This window comes from Gastrolobium bilobum, unplaced genomic scaffold, assembly GCF_033153095.1.
Source record: "Gastrolobium bilobum isolate Gb01-03AN ecotype WA unplaced genomic scaffold, APGP_CSIRO_Gbil_v1 utg12132, whole genome shotgun sequence".
NCBI classification, from domain to species: domain Eukaryota; kingdom Viridiplantae; phylum Streptophyta; class Magnoliopsida; order Fabales; family Fabaceae; genus Gastrolobium; species Gastrolobium bilobum.
In genome coordinates, this window is record NW_026899550.1 from 569,128 (window position 1) to 596,135 (window position 27,008).

A 27,008-nucleotide genomic window follows, 5' to 3' on the forward strand; every position below is an offset into this window, starting at 1 on the left:
AACAGTAAATTATTTTTTGGCAGCAAATGAAGGAAGCATTCTAAGGGGATCAAAGAAGCAACCATTATCTCACTTTGAAGGGAAGTGAGCAAAGATACAAACAAAAGATCAAAGTTTCCCTCGTAAGACTAGGAAATGAGAGAGTGAGGAAGAACTTTATATGGGTTGAGTATGTGATTGGGATCCATCAAATTCTTGATTGAAGCCATCAGTTGCACCTGTTCAATTTGATAATACTTTAGACATTCAATTCACAAATAGAGAACTGCAACTTGGGTCAATAATAGTATACATACAGTTTCACGTGACTTGCTGTAGAAAATCTCGTTAGCTTTCATTAGTCCCAGGCCATGCTCTGCACTAATACTGCCATGGTGCTTAGATGTCCATTCATACACAAATGGCTCAATTTGTGATAAAATCTGCAAATTTTAATACTGTTGATCTTATATAAAATGAAAAGAATGATTTCGAAACTAAACAGTTCTTTTGAGTTTGCTTGAGCCACCTTGTCATCATACTGAGTAGTAGAAATGTTTAAATGCAAATTACCATCTCCAAGGTGACCACATCCAACTACATTAGCTGCATTACCTACAATTCCCAAAAAAATAAAATAAAAGCATACATAATCATGTTCTAATATGCACTATGCACTATTGTGATACAACAGACGGCATATTTTACACATGTAGGTTAGGGAAACGAACATATGATAACATTGGCAAAAAAATTTAAATATTATAAATTTTTAATAAAAAATTAGCAAATGCAGTCGTTTTGAAATTATTTACGCAAGTATTGCAGTCAAACATGTCCACATGTGACGTGACCCAGTAGAGAAAGACACGCCCATGTGGGGCGCGACCTAAGAGAGAGACACGCCCACATGGGACGTGAACAAGAGAGAGACATGCCCACATGGGGCGTGACCTAGTGGAGAGAAGAGAGACACGCCTATGTGGGGTGTGACCTAAGAGAGAAATACACCCATGTAGGGCGTGACCAGGAGAGAGACACGCCCAACAAAGGCGTGACCTCCCTGGTCCTTAATTTCCAACTTTTAAAAAGCAACGCTGATAAAGAGGGTTGTTTTGTTGGAGTTACCCAGCGGAAGAAAAGCCATTCACAACAATGATAAGGAGGATCAAGTATCTTTAGTTGAGTGGATCTGGGAGCTCTATGGATTTAGAAATCTTTTTGTAGCAGCAGACCCAAAGCTTTGTGCGGTATTTAATGTGCAGCAAATGGAATGTTTATGGCTTATGGTGTGCTAATCCAGATTTCAAATCTAGGCCTTCTATAAGGCAAGTGATTAAGGTGCTCAACTTTGAAGCTTCGTTACCATTTCTCCCAGAAAACATGCCTGTGTGTTGTAAATATTTGTTATTTTATTATTATTAGTATTTGTTGTATTGGGCCAAGCCCATTAGGTCAAGTATTACAGTTTTCATTCTCTATAAATAGAGACCTCTTTGTACAGATTATTTACACAATTCAATAATATTTCAAATACCATTTTCTTTCAAGTTGGTATCAGAGCTCTCGATCCTGAGGGCTCTACTTCCGCAATTACCGCTTCTCCTTTCCTCCTCTTGCCGCCAATCAGTCGCCACCGGAATTTTTTTCCGGGGACCTTTTTTGGACCGAGCGGACCTGTTTTCAAACCTTTTTTCTCTGATCTATTAGTATGTGGACCTTTTACAATCAATTGACGGCCGGATCTCTTAAGAACGACTCAAACCCACTACTGTTCATCACTGGAACAATACTTTCTGGTGACCGTTTGGACTCCGCTCAGCCACAGAAGGGACCGCCACCTCCGGACGACCTCACGGTGAAAATCCCAGCTCCGGCGGCCGCCGCACGCGCTGCCACACTCCCGGCGAGTGAGGCCCACTCGCAGACACCTCCACCGGCGCGTGACTGCTTCTTTCCAGCTCCAGTCAACAGCGTTCTGATCGTCTCTTCATCCTCTTTCTAGATCTGTGATTTTTTCTCATATCGGACGTCGTTTGGTATTTTTTCCGTATTTTTTGGATACTTGGTGCTATTCTTTGACAAGTTTTGTGCAGTATGGCATCTTCTCAAAGGAGTTCCTTTACCAAGTTTTCTGATGGTGCATCTTCTAGAAGAGATGATCGATGATGTTCTTATTGTAAAAGAACAAGTCATATGAAAGATCTATGCTTTCGCCTCCATGGAAAGCAAACTGTCTTAGAAAAGATGGCAAGGTTGCATGGTCAAGCGCATTTTACTTCCTCTGAAATAACTCCTGCACCTAATAAGATCCAACCTGCATTTCGTCCAGATGAGTTGGAACGGCTCCGAACCATTCTTGATTTTATGAGTAAGCCATCTGATGCTAGTGCTTTGACTATGACTGGTATGAGCTCCAAAACTTATTCTTTCCTTTCTTCATGTAATGATTTTAAACATTCTTGGGTTGTTGATTCTGGTGCTACTGATCATATGGCTTGTTGTGCTGACTCCTTTACTTCTTATCATCCTACCATTGGAACTCATACAATAGCCGTAGCTGATGGCTCTCATACATCAGTTGCGGGTTCTGGTGACATAAACTTACAGCAGTCCTTACATCTTAAGGATGTTCTTCATGTTCCTAAACTCTCCACGAATCTTCTTTCTATTCATAAAATTACAAAAGATTTGAATTGTACTGTAACCTTCTATCCTACCCATTGTGTTTTTCAGGATCTCGCCACGGGGAAGACGATTGGAAGTGCTAAAGAGCAAGGTGGGCTGTACTATCTGGTGTCACAATCTCCTGCAAATAAAGTAACAGATCACATCTTGATGTCTCATAATCAATCAACTGCTGATTCTTTGATTTGGCTTCATCATAAGCGCTTAGGTCATCCTCCATTTAGTTTACTCAAATCTTTATTTCCGTCATTGTTTTTGTCTAAGTCTGTTGAGTCTTTTCATTGTGATGTTTGTGAATTTGCTAAGCATCATCGTGTGTCTTTTCCTTCTAGTATTACTAAGAGTGTTGAACTTTTGATCTTATTCATTATGATGTTTGGGGTCCCTCTAAAGTCCCTCATGCTTCTGGAAATAGATGGTTTGTTTCTTTTATTGATGATTGCACTCGTGTAACTTGGGTGTACTTAATGCGTGAAAAGTCTGAGGTATCACAACTGTTCTTTCAATTTTATAAAATGGTTGAGACCCAGTTTGGTAAAAATATCAAGAGACTAAAAACAGATAATGGTACTGAATATGTTAATCACAGTTTTTCCCAATTTATAAGAAATAGCGGTATGATTCATGAACTTACTTGTGTTGATACCCCCAACAGAATGAGGTTGCTAAAAGAAAAAATCGTCACCTTCTTGAAGTGGCTCGTGCATTAATGTTTCAGACACATGTACCCAAATACTATTGGGGAGATGCTATTCTTACTGCAGCATTCTTGATCAATCGTTTACCCACTCGGGTACTTGACCATGTAAGTCCTTTTCACTCTATGACTTCTTTTTTCCCTTCTATTCCAACTATGAGTCTTCCTCGACGAGTGTTTGGGTGTGTTGCTTTTGTTCATGTTCATAAACATCATCGCAGTAAGTTGGACCCTAGGGCTATTAAATGTGTTTTTCTTGGTTATGTTCCTGATAAGAAGGGCTACAAGTGCTATCACCTTGGTAGTAGGAAATTTTTTGTTTCTATGGATGTTACATTTCAGGAATCTGAGTCCTTTTTCCAAGGTCCTCATCTTCAGGGGGAGAATCCTTCACCAGAAATCTCATCACCTCCCTTCTTTGAGTTTGAATCTTCAGTGTCTACTTCTTTACCTGTGTCAGTGTATCCTCCTCTTGGTCCTGTTCCTTCTGTGTCTGATCCTCCTGTGAGTAATCTTCCTGTGACTGATTCTCCTGTGATTGATACATCAAGTACACCAGAGATACGGAAGATTATGACACCTGAGTTGGTATATCAAAGAAGGAAACAACCCACATTGTCTCAGCAGCAACCTCAATCATCTGAACCACTGGTAAGTCCTGAATCTCATATTTATGATCATGATGTTAATACTTCTGATGACTTACCCATTACTACTGATTCTGATGATTTACCCATCGCTCTTAGAAAAGGAAAAAGAGCTTGTCCCTCCTGTCCCTCTTGTACTCAATACCTTATCTCCCATTTTGTTTCCTCTGCTAATCTTTCTGTGCAGCACAAAAGCTTTGTTTCAGCACTAGACTCTATTGCAATCCCAAAATCAGTACATGAAGCTTTGAAAGATAGGAATTGGGCTCAAGCCATGCAAGAAGAAATGAATGCGTTGGAGAAAAATAAAACATGAGAGGTTATTGATAGACCTAATGGAAAGAAAGCAGTAGGGTGCTATGCCCTGAAATATAATTCTGATGGAACTCTTGAGAGATACAAGGCTCGATTAGTTGTCAAAGGTTACACTCAAACCTATGGCATTGATTATGAAGAAATATTTGCTCTAGTTGCAAAGATGAATACGGTGAGAGTCTTGTTATCCCTTGCTGCCCATTACAATTGGGATATAAATCAATTTGATGTGAAAAATGCTTTCCTCAATGGTGAGTTAGAAGAAGAAGTTTACATGAAAATCCCGTCTGGTTTTGATTCTGTGAAGGGAGAAAATAAAGTTTGTAGATTAAAAAAGGCCTTGTATGGATTGAAGCAGTCACCTCGTGCCTGGTTTGGAAGGTTTACTAAAGTTATGATGACCTTAGGATACAGACAGAGTCAAGGAGATCACACTCTTTTCTTCAAGCACTCCCATAATGGGAAGCTTACTGTGCTCCTTGTATATGATGATGATATTATTATCACATGTGATGATTTTGTGGAGAAACAGATTTTGCAAACACGACTTGCCTCTGAGTTTGAAGTCAAAGACCTTGGGAAACTGAGATATTTCCTAGGGATAGAAGTAGCTCACTCAAGGAAAGAAATTTTTATTAGCCATAGGAAATATGTTCTTGATCTTCTCAAAGAAGTAGGAAAGCTCGGGTGTAAACCCTCTAATACTCCTATTGAGCAGAATCACAAGATAGACTATGAAGAAGAGAGTCCTCCAGTTGATAAAGGACAATATCAACGGCTAGTTGGGAAATTGATATATCTGGCTCATACTAGACCAGATCTAGCTTATACTGTTAGTGTTGTCAGTCAGTTTATGCACGATCCAAAGGAGAAACACATGCAGGCAGTAGAGAGAATTCTGCAGTATCTTAAAGCTACTCCTGGTAAAGGATTGTTATTCCGACGTGATGGCAATCTCTCTTTAGAAGTTTACACTGATGCTGATTATGCTGGATCTGTGACTGACCGTCGTTCTACCACTGGTTACTGCATGTTTCTTTGCGGTAACTTGATGACATGGAGAAGTAAGAAACAAGATGTGGTCGTCAGATCAAGTGCAGAAGCTGAATTTCAAGCTATGGCTCAAGGCATTTGTGAGTTACTGTGGCTGAAAATTATACTTGATGATCTCAAAATAAAATGTGAGGGACCTATGAAGCTGCTATGTGACAATAAGTCCGCTATTTGTATAGCTCATAATCCGGTTCAACATGATCGGACTAAACATATTGAGGTCGACCGCCATTTCATCAAAGAGAAACTTGATAGCGGGTTGATTACCACTCCATACGTTCCCACTGAGCGTCAATTAGCTGATCTATTGACAAAGGGACTTCCTTCAGACAGATTTCAAGAACTTACTAGCAAGCTGGGAATGATAAATATCTATTCCTCAGCTTGAGGGGGAGTGTTGTAAATATTTGTTATTTTATTATTATTAGTATTTGTTGTATTGGGCCAAGCCCATTAGGTCAAGTATTAGGGTTTTCATTCTCTATAAATAGAGACCTCTTTGTACAGATTATTTACACAATTCAATAATATTTCAAATACCTTTTTCTTTCAAGTCTGTGCTAGCCTATCTCCCTCTAAGAACAAATGAGCTATTTTATTCAGTTTCATCTTTTTTACCGGCTACAACCTAATTGAAAGTAAACAACTGAAAAAAGCGTTGCTTTTTAAAAGTGGTAGCTGAAAGTAGGACCAGGGAGGTCACGCCGTTATTGGGCGTGTCTCTTTCCTGGTCACGCCTCATATGGGCGTATCTTTCTCTTAGGTCACACTCCACATGGGCGTGTCTTTCTCCACCGGGTCACGTCCCATGTGAGCGTGTTTGACTGCTATATCTGCGTAAATAGTTTCAAAACGACTACATTTGCGTAATTATTTATTAAAAAAGCAATATTTAATTTTTTTTGCCAACATTAGTCTGCTTCTTACCTAGTCTAGAGCGCATTTCTTCGACAAGATTGTACATCTTTTCAACAGGTAGCGATAAATCATAGTGGTAAATAGCTCCAGCTCTCATCAATGCCTCTGGTATACTCTAAAAACATTAAAATTAGTGATACTCTGAAAACACGAAATAACATCTAATATGACCAAATTCTAGAATAGTACTTTCATAAAAAAATAATTAGAATTTCATATTAAACTGAAATTTTAGTTACGGATGACAAACCATAGTTGAACAATAAACAGAAGAAATAGGTAAATGAAATTAGTTTCCGCAGCATAATCACTGTAATTCTTCCACTCAATACGTTAAAAATGTTAAGTAAACGTTAAATATTTTTTAATGGGTTTAAATTTGTCAGTTATGGATAGTTTATGAGTCATGAGGTTAGCATTTATTTTAGGAGTTTTGAAAGGTTAAGAGTCAGTAGTTATTTTTTGTTATTAATGTTGAAGTCTCTCTTTAGTTTCTTGTGTCAGTTAAAATATTGAAGAGTCAATTGTCTCTTGTTTTCTTATGTGAGTTATGAAGTTAAAGTGTTATGTTTATTAGGGGTATAATGGATGATGTTATGAGTAGTTAATTAGTGATATTATGAGGGTGTTATGAGACTGTTGATTATCTTTGTGATGAGTCTCTTCATTGGTACTTTCAGTTTTTTGTGTTGCCTATTAATAGGTTTGATGTAATGAAGAATTTAGAAGAAGCAACGAAGTTTAGTAAAATATTTCACAGAAGTTTGTTCTCTTTCTCCACAAGTCCTCACGACATTGTTGAATAATTGTTTTATTTGTTGGTTCTGTATTTGAGCGATCCTACAAATTGGTATCATACCAAATGGAGGTTGTGACCAGTAATGTGGCATTGCCCCGTCTAACGAAGGTAAACTACGAGAATTGGAGCATCCAAATGAAAGCTCTTCTTGGATCCCAAGATAGTTGGGAGGTAGTTCAAGATGGTTTCACAGAACCGGAATCTACCGCAGGTTATACGGCAGCTCAAAACTAGGCGTTGAAAGAGACGCGATCCAAAGACAAGGTAGCATTGTACATGCTGTTCCGAGCTGTTGACGAGTCAGGCTTTGGGAAGATTGCAAGTGCTGCAACTTCAAAAAAAGTGTGGGACATTTTGGCAAATGTCTACAAAGGAGCTGACCGTGTTAAGCAAGTCCGACTTCAAACTCTTCGCGGCGAGTTGGAAGGAATGAAGATGAAGGAGACGGAAGGTGTGTCCGACTTCATCACGCGTGTTCAAACCGTGCTGAACCAGTTAAACAGGAATGGAGAAGCAATGCCCGATGCGAGAGTGGTGGAAATGATCTTGAGATCTTTAACCGACAATTTCGAGAATTTCGTATGTGCCATAGAAGAATCAAAGGATCTAGCAACGCTCACTGTTGAAGAGCTCGCTAGTTCCCTTGAGGCACATGAACAACGTAAGAAGAAGAAGAAGAAGGAGACACTTGAGCAAACACTTCAAACCAAGGCGTCAATCAAAGATGAGAAGGCCCTCTATTCTCAAAACTTCTGAGGTAGAGGTCGTGGCCGCGGGGAACGTGGAAATGGCCGTGGTGGTAGAGGTCATGGTCAAGAAGGGCAGAGTGAGGAGAAAGGACAGTCAAGCCAACAGAACTGGCGTGGAAGAGGACGAGGTCGTGGAAGAGGAGGTCGGTCGTATTACTCCAACATTGAGTGCTACAAGTGTGGCAAGTATGGACACTATGCAAAAGATTGCAACTCGGATAAATGTTACAATTGTGGCAAAATCGGACATTTCGCAAGTTGAAATGGGGAGAAACCGGATGTACAAGCTGAATTTGAGAAGTGTGCAGGACGAATGTTTGCAAGCCGACGTAGTAGACAAGGCGTCGCTTTGGCATCTCTGTTTTTGTCACCTACATTATGGCGGTTTAACCGAGTTAGCAAAAAAAAACATGGTGGACGGGTTACCAGATATAAACTATGAAGGAAAATTTTGTGAAGAATGTGTATTTGGCAAGCATGCAAGAACCTCGTTTCAAAAGATGGCAGGATACCCGACTAAGCAACCTTTAGAATTGATTCATACTGATCTATGTGGTCCAATCACCCCCGAATCCTTTAGCAAGAAAAGGTATTTTATTTCGTTTATTGATGATTTTTCACGGGAAACTTGGGTTTATTTTTTGAAGGAAAAGTATGAAGTGTTTGAGGTGTTTAAAAAGTTCAAAGTGATGGTTGAAAATGCAACTGATAGACACATCAAGTCGGTACGTTCTGACCGAGGTGGGGAGTACACCTCGACAACTTTCATGGAGTTTTGTGAGAAGCACAGCATAAGGCGGTTTCTAACAGCACCGTACTCACCACAACAGAATGGTGTGGCTGAGAGGAAGAACCAGACTATTCTTGACATGGTTCGGTCAATGCTTAAGAACAAAAAGATGTCAAAGGAGTTTTGGGCAGAAGTCGTGAAGTGTGCTATATATGTGCAAAATCAGTGTCCACATTCGAGCCTAAATGATAAAACACCACAAGAGGCATGGAGCGGACAAAAGGCAACAGTCACTCATCTCAGAGTATTTGGTAGTGTGGCTTATGCACACGTACCGGATCCGCAAAGAACCGAGCTCGAAGATAAAAGTAAGAAGTATGTTTTCATTGGGTATGATGAGAAGACAAAAGGATACAAGCTACTTGACCCCGTCAGCAAGAAAGTCATGGTGAGCCGAGATGTACGAGTTAATGAAGCAGATGAGTAGGATTGGAACAAATCATCCGGGGCTAATGAAGTCGGAGAATCATCAACCGCTACACCAATAGCCATCCCGACAAGTTCTGAAATTTCTGATGATGAAGATGAACCACAACAACCAAGAATGCGAAGTTTGCAAGACCTGTATGATTCGACAAGTGAGGTACACCTTGTTTGTTTTTTGGCAAATTCCGAGGACATAAGTTTTGAAGAGGTGGTGCGAGATAAGAAGTGGCAAACTTCCATGAATGAGGAGATTAAAACAATTGACCGCAACAACACATGGGAATTAGCATAATTGCCGAACGGAAGTCAGCCCATTGGTGTGAAGTGGGTGTTCAAAAGAAAGATGAATGCTCAAGGTGAGATAGAACGTACAAGGCACGACTTGTTGCAAAGGGATACAAGCAAAAGGCAGGAATCGACTATGACGAGGTGTTTGCTCCCGTTGCTAGAATGGAGACAATTCGATTGCTCATTTCACAGGCGGCTCAATTCAAATGGCTAATATTTCAAAAGGATGTCAAGTCGGCATTCTTGAATGGTGTGCTCGAAGAAGAAGTCTATGTCGAACAACCACCGGGGTACATGAAGGTCGGAGAAGAGAAGAAGGTGCTGAGATTGAAGAAGGCACTTTACGAGTTGAAGCAAGCACCGCGGCATGGAATACTCGTATTGATACTTACTTTAAGGAGAACGGGTTCCAGCAATGTCCCTATGAACATGCTCTTTATGTGAAGAAGAATGGAGCTAATATGTTATTTGTGGCTCTTTATATCGATGACCTCATCTTTATGGGGAACAACGAAGATTTGATACAAGAGTTTAAGAGCATAATGGCAAGGGAGTTCGAGATGACGGATCTTGGTTTGATGAAATTTTTCCTTCGACTGGAGGTAAGACAAGGTGAGTCGGGTATCTTTGTGTCACAGGAGGCATATGCAAAGGAGATTTTGAAGAAGTTTAAAATGGAAAGTTGCAACCCGGTTTCAACTCCGATGGAACCTGGTGCAAAACTCTCGAAGTTTGATGGAGGAGAATGAGTCGATGCAAGCAAATACCGGAGTTTGGTGGGAAGTCTTTGCTATCTCACATGCACAAGGCCGGATCTCTTGTTAAGTGTTGGCATTGTAAGTCGGTTCATGGAGGAGCCAGTCTATTCACATTGGAAGGCATTGAAGCGGATCCTAAGGTATGTTCAGGGAACGGTGTCACTCGGGTTATACTACTCGAGGTCTGATGATTATAAGTTGATTGGGTACTCTGACAGTGATTGGTTTGGAGACTTAGATGATCGAAAAAGCACGTCGGGATATGTGTTCTTTATGGGTAGCACAACGTTTACTTGGGTTTCAAAGAAGCAACCGTGACGCTCTCGACATGTGAAGCTGAGTATGTGGCAGCGTCTTGGTGTGTATGTCATGCAATATGGCTTAGAAATTTGTTGGGCAAGTTGGAGCAACAACAACTCAGTGCGACTGTGATACGAGTTGATAACAAATCAGCAATTGAGTTGGCAAAGAACCCAGTGAATCATGAGAGAAGCAAACACATCGACGTTTGTTTTCACTTCATCCGAGATCATGTCAAGGAAGGAAGTGTAGAATTAGTACACGTGGCAAGTCGGGACCAAGTCGCGGATATCTTCACGAAACCGCTACCGACGGTACTTCTCGACAACTGCAAGAAATTGATCGGCATGAAGGATGGGAGAAGCATTTAAGTTTATGGGGGAGTTTTGTTAAGTAAACGTTAAATGCTATTTTAATGGGTTTAAATTTGTCAGTTATGGATAGTTTATGAGTCATGAGGTTAGCATTTATTTTAGGAGTTTTGAAAGGTTAAGAGTCAGTCATTATTTTTTGTTATTAATGTTGAAGTGTCTCTTTAGTTTCTTGTGTCAGTTAAAATATTGAAGAGTCAGTTGTCTCTTGGTTTTCTTATGTGAGTTATGAAGTTAAAGTGTTATGTTTATTAGGGGTATAATGGCTGATGTTATGAGTAGTTAATTAGTGATGTTATGAGGGTGTTATGAGACTGTTGATTAGCTTTGTAATGAGTCTCTTCATTGGTACTTTCAGTTTTTTGTGTTGCCTATTAATAGGTTTGATGTAATGAAGAATTTAGAAGAAGCGACGAAGTTTAGTAAAATATTTCACAGAAGTTTGTTCTCTTTCTCCACAAGTCATCACGACTGTAACGCCCGGCAACTTGCAAGGATTAACGACTGTCCCTACACACTAACACCAGACTTTTCAGCGTGCTTTGTCCTCACTCGCACACTTCCCGGGAAAACTTCCCAGGAGGTCACCCATCCCAGAATTGCCCCAAGTCAAGCACGCTTAACATGGAGTTCTTCCGTTCTGGGCTACCGAAAAGTAGATGCATCTTGTTAGTATAGGTAGTACCAATTAATTCTTATAAGTCATTCCCAACTATACCGTCCCATACCAGCACAGTCTCTGGAATCTCTCTCTTTCGGGTGTGGATTCGATTCATTCATGTACCCCCGTCCCTAGAAGCCTGCCAGGAGCCGCTCTTTGTCCATGTCATTTCGCACCGGCGATCACTCCTCGCCCTCGTCAGCGCCCGGGATGTTACATGCCCACCAGCTTCCGCCTGGTTCGTCCTCGAACCACACCGTACTGGAAGAGAGGCCCTGCTCTGATACCAGTGGGAGCTTAAGCGCCCAGGGTAGCGCGCTTGAGCGCCCTGATGCGCGCTTAAGCGCCCATCCACACTGGAATGCCTGATGCTTACTGCCTCCGCGCGCTTAAGCGCCCAGATGGAGGCTTTAGCGCTCGATAGCGCGCGCTTGAGCGCCCGGTAGCGCGCTGAAGCGCGCGGGGCCTGTGACCAACACTCTCTTGTGTTGCTTCAAATTGTCCTAACTTGGGCTACAGTGCTCCGATTTGAGCACGGTTTGAAGCCACGGGTAGCTAATGAAGAAACCTACAATATAGTAGAAGTTTTGAACTAAACAAGAAGTAAATTAATGGTTTAAAAATGGAAAATGAACATGATGTTAAGCTTAATTTATCTGTTTCCGCAAGGTAATATGGTTATGATCACGAAATTGGGTATTATAAGTACGGTACGTTTTAAAATGAAAAATTTATCCGGATTTTAATTGAACCCATGTGATTGTAACTGCGCTTAATATCATAATGCGATGTTAACAAACCGGTTCTAGAACGGGGTGTTACATTGACATTGTTGAATAATTGTTTTATTTGTTGGTTTTGTATTTGAGCGATCCTACAAAAAAATGTAGTTATTCTGTCCATGTCAATAAACAGAGAAGAAATATATGTAAAACAAACAAAGAGTGTCTATACTGAAAGCATTCACAAGAGCCCAACTGCAGCATCAACTGCTGAAATCAGAATAAAAATGAGCAACTTAGCCAAAAAAGAAGAAGAACAAATACAAGCAAATATAGCAGGAAGCTATGAAACCATATGGAAAGTTTGAGTTGAAATATGCTCTAAGGATGAAGCAGCCAACAAAGAGCCTAAATATGCATGCAAGTAGAAAAAGAGTCAGACATACAGATAACAATAACTTCTACATGACATTGGTAGACAGATTCCAAATCGAAGGTGTATAGCTGACCTAAATTAGTCAAGCTTGTTGGTTTAAAAATGAAGTATGAATACAAGATAGGTATAAATACGACTAAAAAATTAGGAAAACCAGTTCAGAGAAATGAGATCACTAATATTAAAAGATAAGCACAGCATGAATATATCCTTAAGTTTGAAGAGCATATATTATTCCTCCAAAAAGGAAAATCATGGAGTGGAAATGTCAACCTCACGTAGAAGCCAAAAAGATGATGCTTGGTTTATGTCTTGTGCAAGAACACCATCAGATATCAATTCATTTTCCATGGAGCCAAGTAGAAATGCTTCAAGCTTTTGTCTGCAAATATCAAAATGAAACGTGACATCAAATGCGAAGGACCTTAACTGTACGCTTAGAATGGACAACTAAAAACAGGAAAAAAGTTAAGGAACATGTTCAAGCACATTTTAAGGTTCATGGTATAGAATTTTTCATTCGGACAAATTTAGAATGCTTTAAGTTGAAATTATGGAGGATAAGATATTTAAAATTACTGTCCCCTTATATGTTACTGATTAGACCCTACAAATTTGTTCAGGCCAGCAGACGCCCGAGATGGAACAAAATTCAGCATTTAATAAATCCGTTAACAAGGTAAATTACACCGGAGGTTAATGTAATTTACTCTAGTAAAATGAACAAAATCAATATGGTAATGACATTTTTTTGTAATAATATGGTAAGGACTTTACTTGTCAGAAGATTCATCACTACCAGTTGTCTCAATCAAAACATAAAAGTTATGCACCGACGTAGGTAATGGATTCCGAGCACCTTCCATGTGATTTATAACCTGTTAGAAATCCAATCAGATCAGCATGACTGCATGAGTCCAATCCAACCAAGGGAAAAAGAAAATAAAGTCACAAAATTCTAATCATTTTCTCAACTAGATTTTTATAGGAGTAATTTGTCTCAATCATATATATATATATATATATATATATATATATATATATAAAAGCTCAGGATCATTTTACACTAGTGTAAGTTACACTTTCAATCTTGTCCATTGATCTCATTTATATCTAAGGGCTCTAATTTTTTAGTAATGTGAGCCATTGGATACAAGTGAATCAATGATCAAAATTGAGTGTAAGACTTCTAACTCTTACACCGGTGTAAGAATATTTTGCCCCATATATATATAATCAAATCTAAATTAAGAGAGGTAATGTTATGATTGGTGTAAATTCTACATATTGCAATAATTGTATTACTTAGTAATTTACATAAAGTTTATAATGGATTCAATGGCAACGAAAAGAAAAGTCTGTAGGCACTTTTTGAAACCACAGATCAAAGTCAAGAGCTCCATCGACATGTTATTATGCCTATATCAATGAAGTTTTAGACATGGTATTGGCCAGAAATTCCTTAATATGCTTTACCATATATATGTGCGTTTTAGACAGTACGCTTTACCTTTTGTTGACTTTCAATATTTGGCCTGTACCAATTTTAGTGGGATTTTGAAGATGAAATTACACTCAAGTGCCAAAAGAAAACACATAAATGAATTTATACACAATGCATATGGGAATTTTTAGTGCTTTAGGTGCTGAATCCAACCAATACAGCAGCAAAAACTAAAACTCTCATCAAAATGCAATTTCATTAATAAATCCCACTACTAGTTTTATCTATAATATCTAAGCTTCCTTACCCACCTATTCAGTAAGAAATCACTCCAAGATATACTATTTAAATTTTTGTTAATTTTCTGCATTATGTGATAAGTACTATTCCAATTGTTACTCCTGTGCTCAGTATCTCACCTCACCATCAATGCTACTTCTTTTTTCCGTATTATATATTAATTCAGACTACAAGTAGACACATGAATGTTATGTCAGCTGTAGCCTTGTTAAATTCTTGGATGCAGGATGGCTAAACTGTCATTTGCACCCTTGTATAGGGGTAGTGAGTAATACCAAGCATAAAGTTAAAATCTATGATTCATACACGTGAATTTGTTGTGTCATAAAACTTCATTGAATTGCAATTTTTTTTTTTCAGAACACAGGTTTGGCTAAAGTAGAATAGTTAATCATCTTGCTGTGTCAATCAAAGATATCGAAGCTCTAGAGATTATGGTAGCATTTAGATGAAGTTTTAGCATATGTATATTCATTAAGACTACCTTAATGTATATATAAGTAGCATTCAACACACAAACAAAACATTGATTTCATCACAGAATATAAGTAGAGATTACCAAATCCATAGACTGGCTATCTAAAAATTCAAATGCAGATAAAATCTCCCCAAGTTTCCTTTTTGCTTCCTGTAGCAGTTCCTGATAAACAGTATAGAAACAAAAGTAATCTGATAAGATGTATGCCTGTTTCATTCACGGAAACAAAAGGGGAAAGTATATTGGCATAAACTTTAATAGTAAAAAATTGACCGTAAACTGTCAGAGACTACACTGCAAAAAAAAATATGATCATACAAATTTCAGATCATTTTTACATTTTAGCAGTATTAATTGTGAAAATTTGCCAAAAAAAAATGAATACAGCAGGAATACCTATATAAAATTTCACCTGATTGGTAACGTAAAGTTCATATATAGCTTTATATCTTGTCATTAGAGACCTAATTTCCTCATGCTTATTCAAAGGCAGGGGTGGACCCAGGGGGGTGCTAGGGTAGGCAGCCGCCCCCCTCAAAATTCGAAGAAATTTTTTAACATAAGTATAATGCAAGAAACCTCCATTTTTTTCTTCTCTCCAATAATGTGAAGTTGTGTTCTCCCACCGCAAAGAGTTTATAGAGCTTCTTTATATTCTCAGGTCCTATATCTATTGAAACCCCTCTAACTCTGATTGCAGTTTCAACTTGTATTATGCTTAGATGTTAGCACAAATCTTCCCATCCATGAATAAAAATAAGAAGTCCGAGAGTCTTATGAAAGAATGAACCTTATTCTTTCGATCTCTCTCATTTTCTCATGATTCGTGACAGAGAGGGAAGTGAGGGGCAGAAGGGTTTTGGTGATTGTGCTTCTTGGCAATCTGTCTCTTCTAATTTATATTTGATTTTTTTTTTCTTGTTGAGCTAACAGTGAGTGAATAGAAAAGGAGGTTAAAAAATAAGAGGGGTCTCCTTTGAATTATCTATTTAAATTATAGTAATTAGTAAATATTTTTGGGGAAATCTAAGGGTCTATTTGATTGTGTTCTAGTTTTTTTGTTCTTAAAACTGTTTTGTAAAATAGTTATGGAAACCGTTGTTTTCTATATTTTTTAATTTTTGAAAGTTAAAAACCAAAACAGAAAACAAAAACAACTCAGACATGTTCTCTAAATTTGATTCTAAAAACAAAAAAACAGTTATAGTTTTCAAAACATTTTTTACAAAACAGGCCTTACCAAATTAGTTTTTTAGTTTTTTTGTTCTGAAAACTAAAAAACTGTTTTTAAAAACAACAATCAAACAGAGCCTAAACCTTTGCTCTCTTCTCTTTTTCTTTGCATAAAAAATGTTCATTTTAGGGGTTGAAAAGGTGTAGTTTTTTTCAAATTGATAGTAGATTTTACGGTGACATCTTCCACCTCTCTCTCTGTCTCCTTCTTTCTCTCTATAACAAGTTAAAAGAGGTATTTATGAGTTATGTTCTCTGGATTGGGGTTTCGGCCTCCCACATATTGTGGTTGAAAAGAGGAACAAATATTTTATTTTTCGTATTTTGACCTCTCATATATTATGTTTGAAGATAGAAACAAATGTTTAAATTTTAGCCCCCCACAGAGAAAATTCCTGGGTCCGCCACTGTCAAAGGTACTGGTGGTGGATATGTTTCTCTTCAAACAAATCAACAAAATAATTCATAATCTAAGTAAATCTTTATATAAATTGTTTTCTTTTCTTCAGCTATACACCTGATTGCTATGTTCTCATACCTAGTCCTTATAAAATATTGTGAGGTTTGCGAGTCCTTTTGTATTCAGATCCGGGGTGCTTCATCTTTAATGATAAGAAAATTAAATGAATTGGGAAGACAAGGGTCCCCGTTAACAAAAAAAAGGAAAACATAAACAGAAAAGAAAGAAAACATACAATGCTTCTCAATTCCTCAGCATAAAATTACCAAAATAATCATGGGAAATCAATTAGAGGGTGAGCCCAAAAAATGATAAAGTTGCTCCTTTGTGACAAAAAATGTCACAAGTTATGTTTCATGGGGAGTGATAAAAGTAAATTAAGGGCAATCACTTTAGGTAAACCATAGAAGTGATGATCCACCCCTAACCGCATTAGTCGGGGTTCATGGGGAGTGGTAAAAGTAAATAAAGGCAATCACTTAACTTAAAAAGAAATCAAAGCAGCAACCAGAATAAAACAAGGATTAGTTATAGAAATTCACTAAACAGAATAAATTTCAAAATAAGAACACTGATCTTGCCTGGCAGCTGCTATAATCTTTGCAAGCAAGAAGAGCCACATTTACTGAGGATAACTTTGGTGGGGTAAGTATCGAAACCTTCGTAACAATTCCCAAGGAACCTTCACTTCCTACATCATTGGTATGTTAAGTTACAATCACATAATCTATTCCAGATTTGCATTATTGTTAACTACATACCTATAAACAGATGTTTCAAATCATAGCCAGTATTATCTTTGCGCAATGTCTTAAGCATATCAAGTACAGTTCCATTTGCTAGAACAGCTTCAACACCTGCCAGGCAATGATCAGAATAAATTTAGTACAAGTAGAACCAAAAAAAAGGATCGAAGATGCCCCTCAGTTTGCAATATATTGATCAATCCCAATGCTTTGATACTCCGACATGAGATGGTTCCACATTTCAACTGGACTCTTGATTGACTAAATTCATACAATCATCTCGCATTGATGTATTGATTTTGGAAGTATTAAATTCAGATGATATAGGAAAATAAGTAACAGTCAACCTGTTTGAACAGTCAAGTTGGGTTAAAAGTATTTTCTTACCAAGTACGTTTCCATGAAGAGATCCATAATGAACAAGACGCAAACCACCAGCATTAGTTGAAACATTTCCACCAATCTGGCAACTCCCTTTTGCACCTAAGTCTAGTGGCATAATAAATCTGAATGAAAAGTGTACACAACTTAAATACAGAAAGCATACATCAAGGTTAAGAGCTGTATAACTCAAATGGGCAAAGAAAGGGGAACCAATCATCTAAAACTTTCAAGACTGAAGTTATATCATTTCACTTGCACTACATAGAAATTCAAGGACAAACCAAAGGGAAAACCTTTTTTCCACTATCAATATAATTCTGTCAAGTAAAGGACCAAAAAATTTCTGCTTCAGAATTACTAATGCAAAAATATGCAAGTAACCAAGTTTTATGGTATTTGACAATCTTCTTCCAAAAGTAGCCAGCATAAGATTACCTAAATAAAAAAAGTTCATCAAATTACAATTCTATGAATTGACCCATAAAAATTACAAATTATAGTGACCTTCTAAAGTGATAAAGATTACCCTTCATTGTCCAGGAATGAAATTATATTTTCCAATATGCACCCAGCTTCACATACCAATATTCCACTAACCTGACAAACACACTGGCAGAAACTTCAGAACCAAGTATACAAATATGTCACTCTCATGTTTGACATAGACTTTAACTCCATTCAAATAATTAATACAAATTTGATGCAAATGGGTTTTGCAAGGTAACTTGAGGGATTAGATGTCGTTTGCTCATACGACTCAAGAAACTGTTGTGTTGAGGTGAGTTGAATATGGATGTTTGTGAATTGTGATCTGCGTAGTTTTGCTTAATTTTTACACAGAAACAACTTTTCAGCCACAAGCTCATTCTGCAACATGTTGATTATAAAGCTTTTCTGAGCACAAAATAAGCTAATCCAATATCCAAACACACACTTAAGATTTTTTTTTAAAAAAAAAGAAAAGACTGTAGGAATGGAAAGCATTAGTTTATTAAGAAATTTATATAAGAAAGATGGGACGATTCTATATTTAGTTATGTTAAGCTATGTTAGAGAATAATATAAAACATTAAAAAGTCTTCATTCACCAGCTTAAGTTTTTGCGTTGAATTGGTTCTTTTCATGGTATCTCCCATTTTCTAATGGAATTAAATAACTAAATAAAAGCAAAAAAGGTAAACCAAAAATTAGGCCTGTGCAATATTCACATTTCAAGTCCAAAGGGCTCTTGCGTGAGAGGGTGTGTTAGAGAATAATATAAACCATTAAAAATGCCATCACCCAACACCTTAAAATTTTGGGTTAAAGTGGTTGTTTACAAAAAGCTCTAAGACAATTAACAGAAATTCCAAACAAAACCAGATAGACAAAGACACACACACAGAGAGAGAGAGAGAGAGGAAGGAGGGAGCTCGTAACAAATATGCCTTTCAAGAAGTAAATGGTCTACCTTGTCGAAAGATATGATATTATTCATAGAACTAAGACTGATAATCACCTGCAGCATCAGATTATAGGAAAGCTTTCAATATACAATGGGCAAAAAAGCAAAATATGTTTCCTGTAAAAGTGATTTCTTTTTTTTTCAAGGTTGAACCCTTGTAATGTAAGAGAACGAATGAAAGGGTATACACTATACTTCATCAAAGACAGGTACGCTTCCGCCTACAAGACCAGTGTTTCCACCTTGGGGAACAACAGCCAGACATCTGGAGTTACAGTATTTAAGAATCTGAGAAACCTGCAAAAGGGAAATAGTTGGGGGAAAAAATCAATTAAACAAATAAAACACAGGACAAAGCCAATTTCTAAATATTTCACTGAACCAAAGTTCTAAAGGGTAATTGTTCATTCAATTCAATAAAAGCAAATAAATAAATAAAAGAACCTGGTCAGTGCTCCGTGGTTGTAGCAAGAGCTTACTAAAGCCTTTGTATTTATGCATCCAATCAGTGTTTGCGGGGATGAGCTTTTCCTCATCATGTATGACACTTTTGCTACCCAATATCCCCTCGAAGTATCTAACATCATCATCATTCAACTTTGAGAATCTGGGGTTCCTTTCAACCAACCCAGCCATTGAACTATAACATTTATGTTGAATTCCACTCGGAATTCCAACACCCAGTTGTTTAGTTTTCAAGAAATTTCTTAATTGATTGAAAAAAGACAAATCTTTATACTCCCCACGAACTATGTTGAGCTGTAACTGTCTGCAGTTTTCATCAAAACCTGTCCCCACAGTAAAATCAGAAGACGGCATTGCAGAAGGGAGAAGAGCTGTGTTCCTTCGGGGGTAGAAGAATGGGTTGAAGGGGCGTGTGAGCAAGCGAAGTGTAGCTCTGCTATTCTGATTCAACATTTTTCAGCTTCAGTTTCTGTTGGTGGTTGCAATCAACTTGAATTTTCTCCCTATTGTTCCCAATGTATAATGATTGAAAAAAAGAGAGGGAAAAGTAGTTTGCCTTTAAAACGATTAGCCCTATGCTCTTTTTTTGTCATTTACCACGTTACCCTCAATGTATCGTGACAGCGCAATCAAAACATATGACAATATTTACAACAAGAAGAAATCTTGCCTTGTAAAGAGCGAGACAACTACTAACACTAATTAACTGTGTGATATTATTAAGTCAATAAACAGCTCCTAGATGAATGAGCATTCTAACCATTGCTAATTACGGTGACAACCTGAAGAAAATAGAAGCGGTTAGTGTGCAAATAATCCGATGTCCATAAATTCTGAGATTTCAACATGTAAAACTAGACTTACGGGGCTCTAAATTGATATATTACATGAGCCATTTAGATGAGGAATGAGAAAGATATGAATTTTATAAAAACTGGTCTAAGATTGACAAGCATGAAGACTAACTTGAGTAGTACTTGTTTACCCATAAATCAAGATATTTTAGCATCTAAAACTAGACACGTATAGCTTTAAAATGATACCTCGTAGGCTTTCGTAGGCTATCTTTGGTTCAGATTTGATTGAGTTATAGGAGCTCATTTTATGTGGACCGGGACTTCAAAGTCTTTGTCCTAAAATGGAAAAAAAAAAAAAAAAAACGGAGGAGAAATTTGAAAAGAAGAGAGGGATTTAAGTGGAAGAAATTTTTTCTTTTTTGGAAAAAGCTGCACCTAAAAACTTGTGCACCCAATTTATATTAAAAAAATCCAAGTTATAGGTACTTTAAGTTGTCTCTCAATTCAGAAAAGTAGGAATTCGATTCCTTGGGCAGCCTCGATTTTAGGAAAATTGGGAGTGATTCGCTGCCCACAAAATTATGAGATTTAGGGCATTTGGGGCTTTACGATGATATTTTGTTTGTATAATTTAGTTAAGAATTGAAGGAGTTATGAATTTTCTAAGTTCACCCTTAATTTTTGCCCAAAACAGATACATGTTGTACCGATAGTGATACATAAGATATGTCCCATGGAGGGTGAAGTATGTTGATATAGGAAGTGTCTATAGTGGCAGTGGAAGAGACCAAAGCACTAGTGAAGCTTTCCATGTATGTGCATCAAGGAAGAGTGTGTGTGAGGCTTGAATGGCTCTGTATAGAGACAGAGTAACAGCATATGAGAGGAGTGGGGAAGAAGATCCCCCTCCATATGTGAGAGGGTATTTAGAGAGGAGAGCCCTCTCTAGCATGGGGAAGACCGTTGGTCAGCCTCATAAGTTGTCTCCTCAAGTCATGTCTTGTCACGAGACAAGACATGCTGCCCATTGTCAATGTACAGTGCAGGGATAGGAAGATGTCCTAATGGTGAGCCTCTATGACTTATCATGAGTGCCCTCTAGAAAGTTTTAAATGTGAGCTTTAAGAAATTAGACCCAACTAATGGATTTAAGGTGTACATCTAGAACACATGCATAGCATCACAATTCACTTTCTCACCTAAGAGGTTTTCATGTATATGGCAGTAAACCAATTTAGCTAGATCATCAACATACTATATCATCACATGATATGAGAAGTCAACCTAACATTAAGATATGCACACAATTACAGCCACATAGTGTCTTCATACAACAACGTATAACTCAACATGTACATGCATCACTTTAGCTTTAAAAAATACTCGGTCTTTATCCATCAAACTATTACTGCTCTAGCTATTATTCATTACAAAAGACATAAATATTGGCTCATTATCAGGTCCACACTACTTCCCACAAGGAAAATATCTAGACATATTTACAAGAGTCCATTAACAACATCAAAATGCACAATCATAAGTTAACATTCAGTTAGCAACATCTGGAAGATCTTTCAACTAATCAATTCCTTTAGAATAAGGCTGTCATTTTTTCTCAGTGATTTGAATAATGGCTTTTCCTCTGTCTTCTTTGTTACCTGCAATGGCAACCCCAAAAGGGGTGAGTACATCACTCAAAAAACCATTTAACGGCCTTATAGTCTCATTCATCAAAATTGAATTTGTAAAAGATAACACAAACATGATTAATCTGCTCTTTTGCTTAGGATTTCACCATTTAACGGCCTCTCCCTATCCACTCCAGGGATTGCTTATTGTGGCAAGACTTTCACCCTATTCTGGTGGTGGTTTTCCTAAGAAACTAGAAGCGTTTAGCAATCTAGCCTAAGCCTAGTGGTCTGCATAGCCTAAACCTTTTTCTTTTCCAGGGGATGGAGATTTTAGGAGATGAACAAAATAAAGTTCTTTGAAACAAATCTTTTGTTATTAAAAGTTGTTAATCCAAAAAAATTCTCTAGCCTATCATGTTAACAAAATATAACTAACAATTTTAATAAATAAATAAAATTCCAAACAGTCCTTAATTTTTGTTTTCATCTTCAATCATTATACTTTTATTAATTCTTAAAAGATGTCGCCTTGTATTTATTCTTTCATATTTAATTATATTTAGTTTTTCATTTTTTTCACAAAATTGCAAAACCAAAATATAAAATCAAAATAAGTTGACATTTTTTTTTTAATTTAATAAGAAAAAACATGCTGAAAAGCAAACCAAATACCCTAAATATTTACCAAGAAAAATTATAAAAATATTTAAAATTATTACAAAAATATATAATTAATTTAGTTAAGATTTTAAAAATCTATATTAAATAATTTTAGAATAATTTACATTTTTTTAAAAAGAAAATAAAAGATAGCATATATTTTTTTAAAAATAAAATAAATTAGATATTCCTAAAAAAAAATATTATAATTTTTTTTGGTTGAAATAGAAAAAAAAAAATATAATATATTCTTTTAAGGACGATGTAATTTATTATAATTTGATATAAATTATAAATGAAATATACTTTATTTTTTTGGAAAAGAACGATACTATTACTAGGGTGAGATGAGGAATTAGATGTCGTTTGGCCATATACGACGAGAAACTGTTGCGTTTATGAATGTTAATGTGACCGCACGGACGCTATCCCCTCCACCAGATAACCGTGTGAGTGTGTTTGTGTTTCAGTGAGAATTTGAGATGGCGTCGTCGCTGTCTTCCATTATCAACCAACCTCACGCTGTTCAGCGCCTTAAGCTTCATCGTTCATCTTCTGTTACTCTCAGAATCTTCAACCACAAATACAAACACCACCAACATCATCACCTACCCAATGCTTCTTTTCCACACACATATGGCAATCGAGCCTCTAGCTTATCGCCACGCCCACTCAATCTCATCACCAGCTCCAGAAGCTTCTCTTATTCCAACAAATTGGAGGGTCCCACTCTCCATCACTTCATTGCTCAAGCTACTCTTACCGCTTCCGAAGCTCAACCCCAGTGAGTTATTGCAAACACCCCATGTCTTCTCTTTTTTGGGTTTTTTTTACTACATGGTTCTCGTATTAAATGGCCTCCAAAAATTGATTCTTTGTTTACTTTTCTTTTCTTTCGCTTTGTGGGTATTTGTGATTTACTTCAGTTTCTATGAATTAAATGAAAAGAGGACTTTTTTTTTCCCTTTTCATCTTTAGATATTATTATTCATGACTTTTGGGAAAATGATATGAATGAGAATGTTCATGAGAAAATTAGCGTCTTAACCGGTGGTCTCGATTTTGAGTCTTGAGCAAGTAGTTATGTTAAAAACTTGGTAGAGAGAATTTTTTTGCCTTGTGGTTATGTGAAGAAATTTCAAGAAAAAAAAAAAAAATCATTCGTTTTTTCTTTCAGCAAAATTTATATGCCCTCGTGAGTATTTCATCTTTGCGTAATAGCAAATTTTAAATAGGATTGATTAGGAATAAATCTCTTTACTCTTTATTGATGTATTTATTTATTTCTCTGAGTAGGATTGTACCAGATACCAAAGTTCCTTCCACTGATCGTATATATCATGAGACTTATGGATGTCAAATGAATGTTAATGATATGGAGATTGTCCTGTCTATAATGAAAAATGCTGGATACAGTGAAGTTGTGAGCGTTCCTGAGAGTGCAGAAATAATATTCATCAATACTTGTGCTATCAGAGAAAATGCAGAACAGAAAGTATGGCAGAGGCTTAATTACTTTTGGTTTCTTAAGAGGCATTGGAAGAGCAATTTTGCAACTGGAAGGTCGCAGTCCCTGCGCCCTCCAAAAGTAGTTGTTTTGGGATGTATGGCTGAGAGGTTAAAGGAAAAGATACTTGATGCTGACAAAATGGTTGATGTGGTCTGCGGGCCTGATGCTTATAGGGATTTACCGCGATTGCTGGAAGAGGTTGACTATGGCCAGAAAGGGATCAATACTCTTCTTTCACTTGAGGAGACTTATGCTGATATTAATCCAGTTCGAATCTCCAAGAACTCAGTTACTGCTTTTGTCTCCGTGATGAGGGGTTGCAACAATATGTGCTCATTTTGTATTGTGCCTTTCACCAGAGGCAGAGAGCGATCGCGTCCTGTGGAATCCATTGTGAGAGAGGTGGCAGAGCTTTGGAAAGAAGGTGTGAAAGAAGTAACGCTTCTAGGCCAGAATGTGAACAGCTACAATGATGCGCTTGGGATTGAGAAAGAGGTTGAATCAGGGTCCAACTGGAAATTTAGTGAAGGATTTTCGAGCATGTCTAAGGTCAAAAAAATGGGCTTAAGGTTTTCTGATCTGTTGGATCGACTCTCCTCAGAATTTCCTGATATGCGATTCAGATTCACGTCTCCACACCCTAAAGACTTTCCAGACGAATTGCTTTATCTAATGCTGGAAAGACATAATATATGCAAATTAATACATTTACCTGCACAAACAGGAAGTAGCACAGTGCTTGAGAGAATGAGACGAGGATATACTCGAGAGGCTTACTTGGCTCTTGTGCAAAAAATTCGAAGTGTTATTCCAGATGTGGCCTTAAGTAGTGATTTCATTTGTGGTAATATGCTCTTTAAGTTTCTTTCTCCCTATCTTTTATTCTTTCCCTCGCTATTCATTAATCTGACCTTGTACAGTTGGAGCATCTTAATCTGAACTGATGATTGATGGGGTTTCACATTTATAGTTTCTTTCATTTTATAATCATGTTTAATCTAGTGACCTTTTTTTTTTTTTTGAGTTACCCAACACTAATTATCTCTTTGAAGCGAGTTGGCTTCCCCCGGTATCCCCACAAGCTTCGGCTCTTTGAGCCGGCTATGGGACTAATCTGGAGTGCGGGGCGGGTCAGGGATGAAGATATTTAAGCCCCTTCCAAATGTGGCATGTGAGGATCGAATCAAAGCCCTTTCCTTTCAACTATTCATCTTCCTTGCTACCAGCTAAGCTATCACCATTTGGTATCTAGTGACCTTTTATTCTAAAGGAATCTGGAGTTCTAATTTTCTAAGTTATTCAGCTCATAGTAGTTAATTGCGCCGCAATAGCACCGCGAGCCGCGCCGTATGGGCATTGCGGTGCCTCGCCGCAAGAAACCGCGTCGCGCCACACAGGAACGCAATAGCGGCCATTGCCATCGCATTTGCAGCCATATTGCTATCATAAGGCAAAATGTCAACTTTGTCCTAAATTTAAATGTGTAACGAAAAAATTTAAGGGTTTTTTAGTCTATCTGCGTCTCTCTATGTCACTTCTACTATTTCTGCCTTTAAAAAATGTTTCTTTTTGTCATTATTCCTGTCATATATCTATTCCGCTATTTCCGCAACCGCAACCCGCTATATCGCTATAGCGTTTTTTGGGGTTGGCCGCAACATACCGCAGTCCGCATTTGATAACTATGATTCAGCTTCAGAATACTCAATTTGCTCACTTTTTTATGAATCCATCTGGCCTACATCTTTTAGGGGTGTAAATTTTGCATTTCTGAAATTATTGAGAACCTTTTCCATAATTTTTCACATCAAAATAGTAGAGTTTCCCTTGTGCTTAAGAGATGTCTGTCGAAGGGGTAAATAAAATCTTTATTTGCAAGCATCATCATCAAATTTTTTGCTTGTTATTGAGGAATAGTATACCAGTATTGATATACCATATGAGGCAACATATTTATTTTGTTGGAAGAACTGAAGGTGTATAAGCTCATTGGTAGTTTAACTATGTAGATATGGTACCCAAAACTTTCTACCTTGTAGTTTTTCTTTGCCACACTAGTATTTTACTATATAAGCAATTAGCCTCTGATTGCGGTCTTGTAATATTGGCAATTCTAACAGGGTTTTGTGGAGAAACAGAGGAGGATCATGCTGACACGTTGACTCTCATAAAAGCTGTTGTTTATGATATGGCATACATGTTTGCTTATAGCATGAGGGAGAAAACACATGCCCACAGAAATTATGTTGATGATGTTCCTGAGGAAATAAAGCAGAGGAGACTAAGTGAACTTATTGAGGCTTTCCGTGAGAGCACAGGAAAGTGTTATGACTCTCAGATTGGAACTATACAGCTTGTATTAGTTGAAGGGCCCAATAGGAGAGCTCCAGATACTGAGCTTATTGGCAAGAGTGACAAGGGCCATCGAGTGTTATTTGTCAATCTTCCAATCCCAGATAGGGAAGATGTTAATACAAAGCGAAATCCTGTGGTTGGTGATTTTGTTGAAGTCCGCATATCAAGATCTACAAGGGCATCACTCTTTGGCGAAGCACTTGCTATAACGAAACTCAGTTCATTTTACAAGAATATGGATAGAGAAGCTGTTGCATGCAGCATGTAAAACCTTGCAGCATTAACAGTTTTTCATGGCAATTTTTGGATAAAGTCATTATATTTTGCTTTTCCCTTGTTTCGTTGACTACACAACGCATTTTATATTTATAGGGGGAATCACTGCATGGGAGTGAGATTGTGCATTTACTTGCGACATGTCAGCTAGATCAAATTTGCATCCTCTGTTAATCTTCTCTTTTCATGAAAAGGGTTTTCGAGTCTCCATTAAACTACACAATATAG

General features: G+C 37.4%; 2 protein-coding genes across 2 annotated transcripts; one reads left to right on the top strand and one right to left on the bottom strand.

Moving 5' to 3' along the window:
• LOC133291380 (D-2-hydroxyglutarate dehydrogenase, mitochondrial-like) lies at positions 1-24,310 on the bottom strand. The gene is made up of 15 exons (XM_061489638.1): positions 24,026-24,310; positions 19,531-19,754; positions 19,282-19,383; positions 19,093-19,140; positions 18,169-18,239; positions 17,646-17,764; positions 17,274-17,369; positions 17,094-17,203; positions 14,901-14,981; positions 13,375-13,475; positions 12,871-12,979; positions 6,307-6,412; positions 509-594; positions 297-422; positions 1-218 (listed from the first exon to the last, which is right to left on the bottom strand). Exons 1-15 carry the CDS (start codon positions 24,174-24,176, stop codon positions 129-131), a joined length of 1,620 nt encoding a protein of 539 aa, XP_061345622.1. The 5' UTR covers positions 24,177-24,310; the 3' UTR covers positions 1-128.
• LOC133291372 (CDK5RAP1-like protein) lies at positions 24,246-26,772 on the top strand. Its single transcript, XM_061489627.1, has 2 exons — positions 24,246-24,993; positions 26,270-26,772. Exons 1-2 carry the CDS (start codon positions 24,246-24,248, stop codon positions 26,770-26,772), a joined length of 1,251 nt encoding a protein of 416 aa, XP_061345611.1.
• Positions 26,773-27,008: the final 236 nt, after the last annotated feature.

Bases quoted from the DNA above. Each gene is read 5' to 3' on its own strand.
- LOC133291380 (XM_061489638.1), bottom strand. From the start codon at position 24,176: ATGCCTCTTAAGAAACCAAAAGTAATTAAGCCTCTGCCATACTTTCTG. The intron at 18,240-19,092 runs GTAGACCATTTA...TGTGTTTGTCAG, and splicing joins ATATCATATCTTTCGACAAG to GTTAGTGGAATATTGGTATG. The intron at 17,765-18,168 runs GTAATCTTTATC...CTTTTCATTCAG, and splicing joins TCATTCCTGGACAATGAAGG to ATTTATTATGCCACTAGACT.
- LOC133291372 (XM_061489627.1), top strand. From the start codon at position 24,246: ATGGCTGAGAGGTTAAAGGAAAAGATACTTGATGCTGACAAAATGGTT. The intron at 24,994-26,269 runs GTAATATGCTCT...CAATTCTAACAG, and splicing joins AAGTAGTGATTTCATTTGTG to GGTTTTGTGGAGAAACAGAG.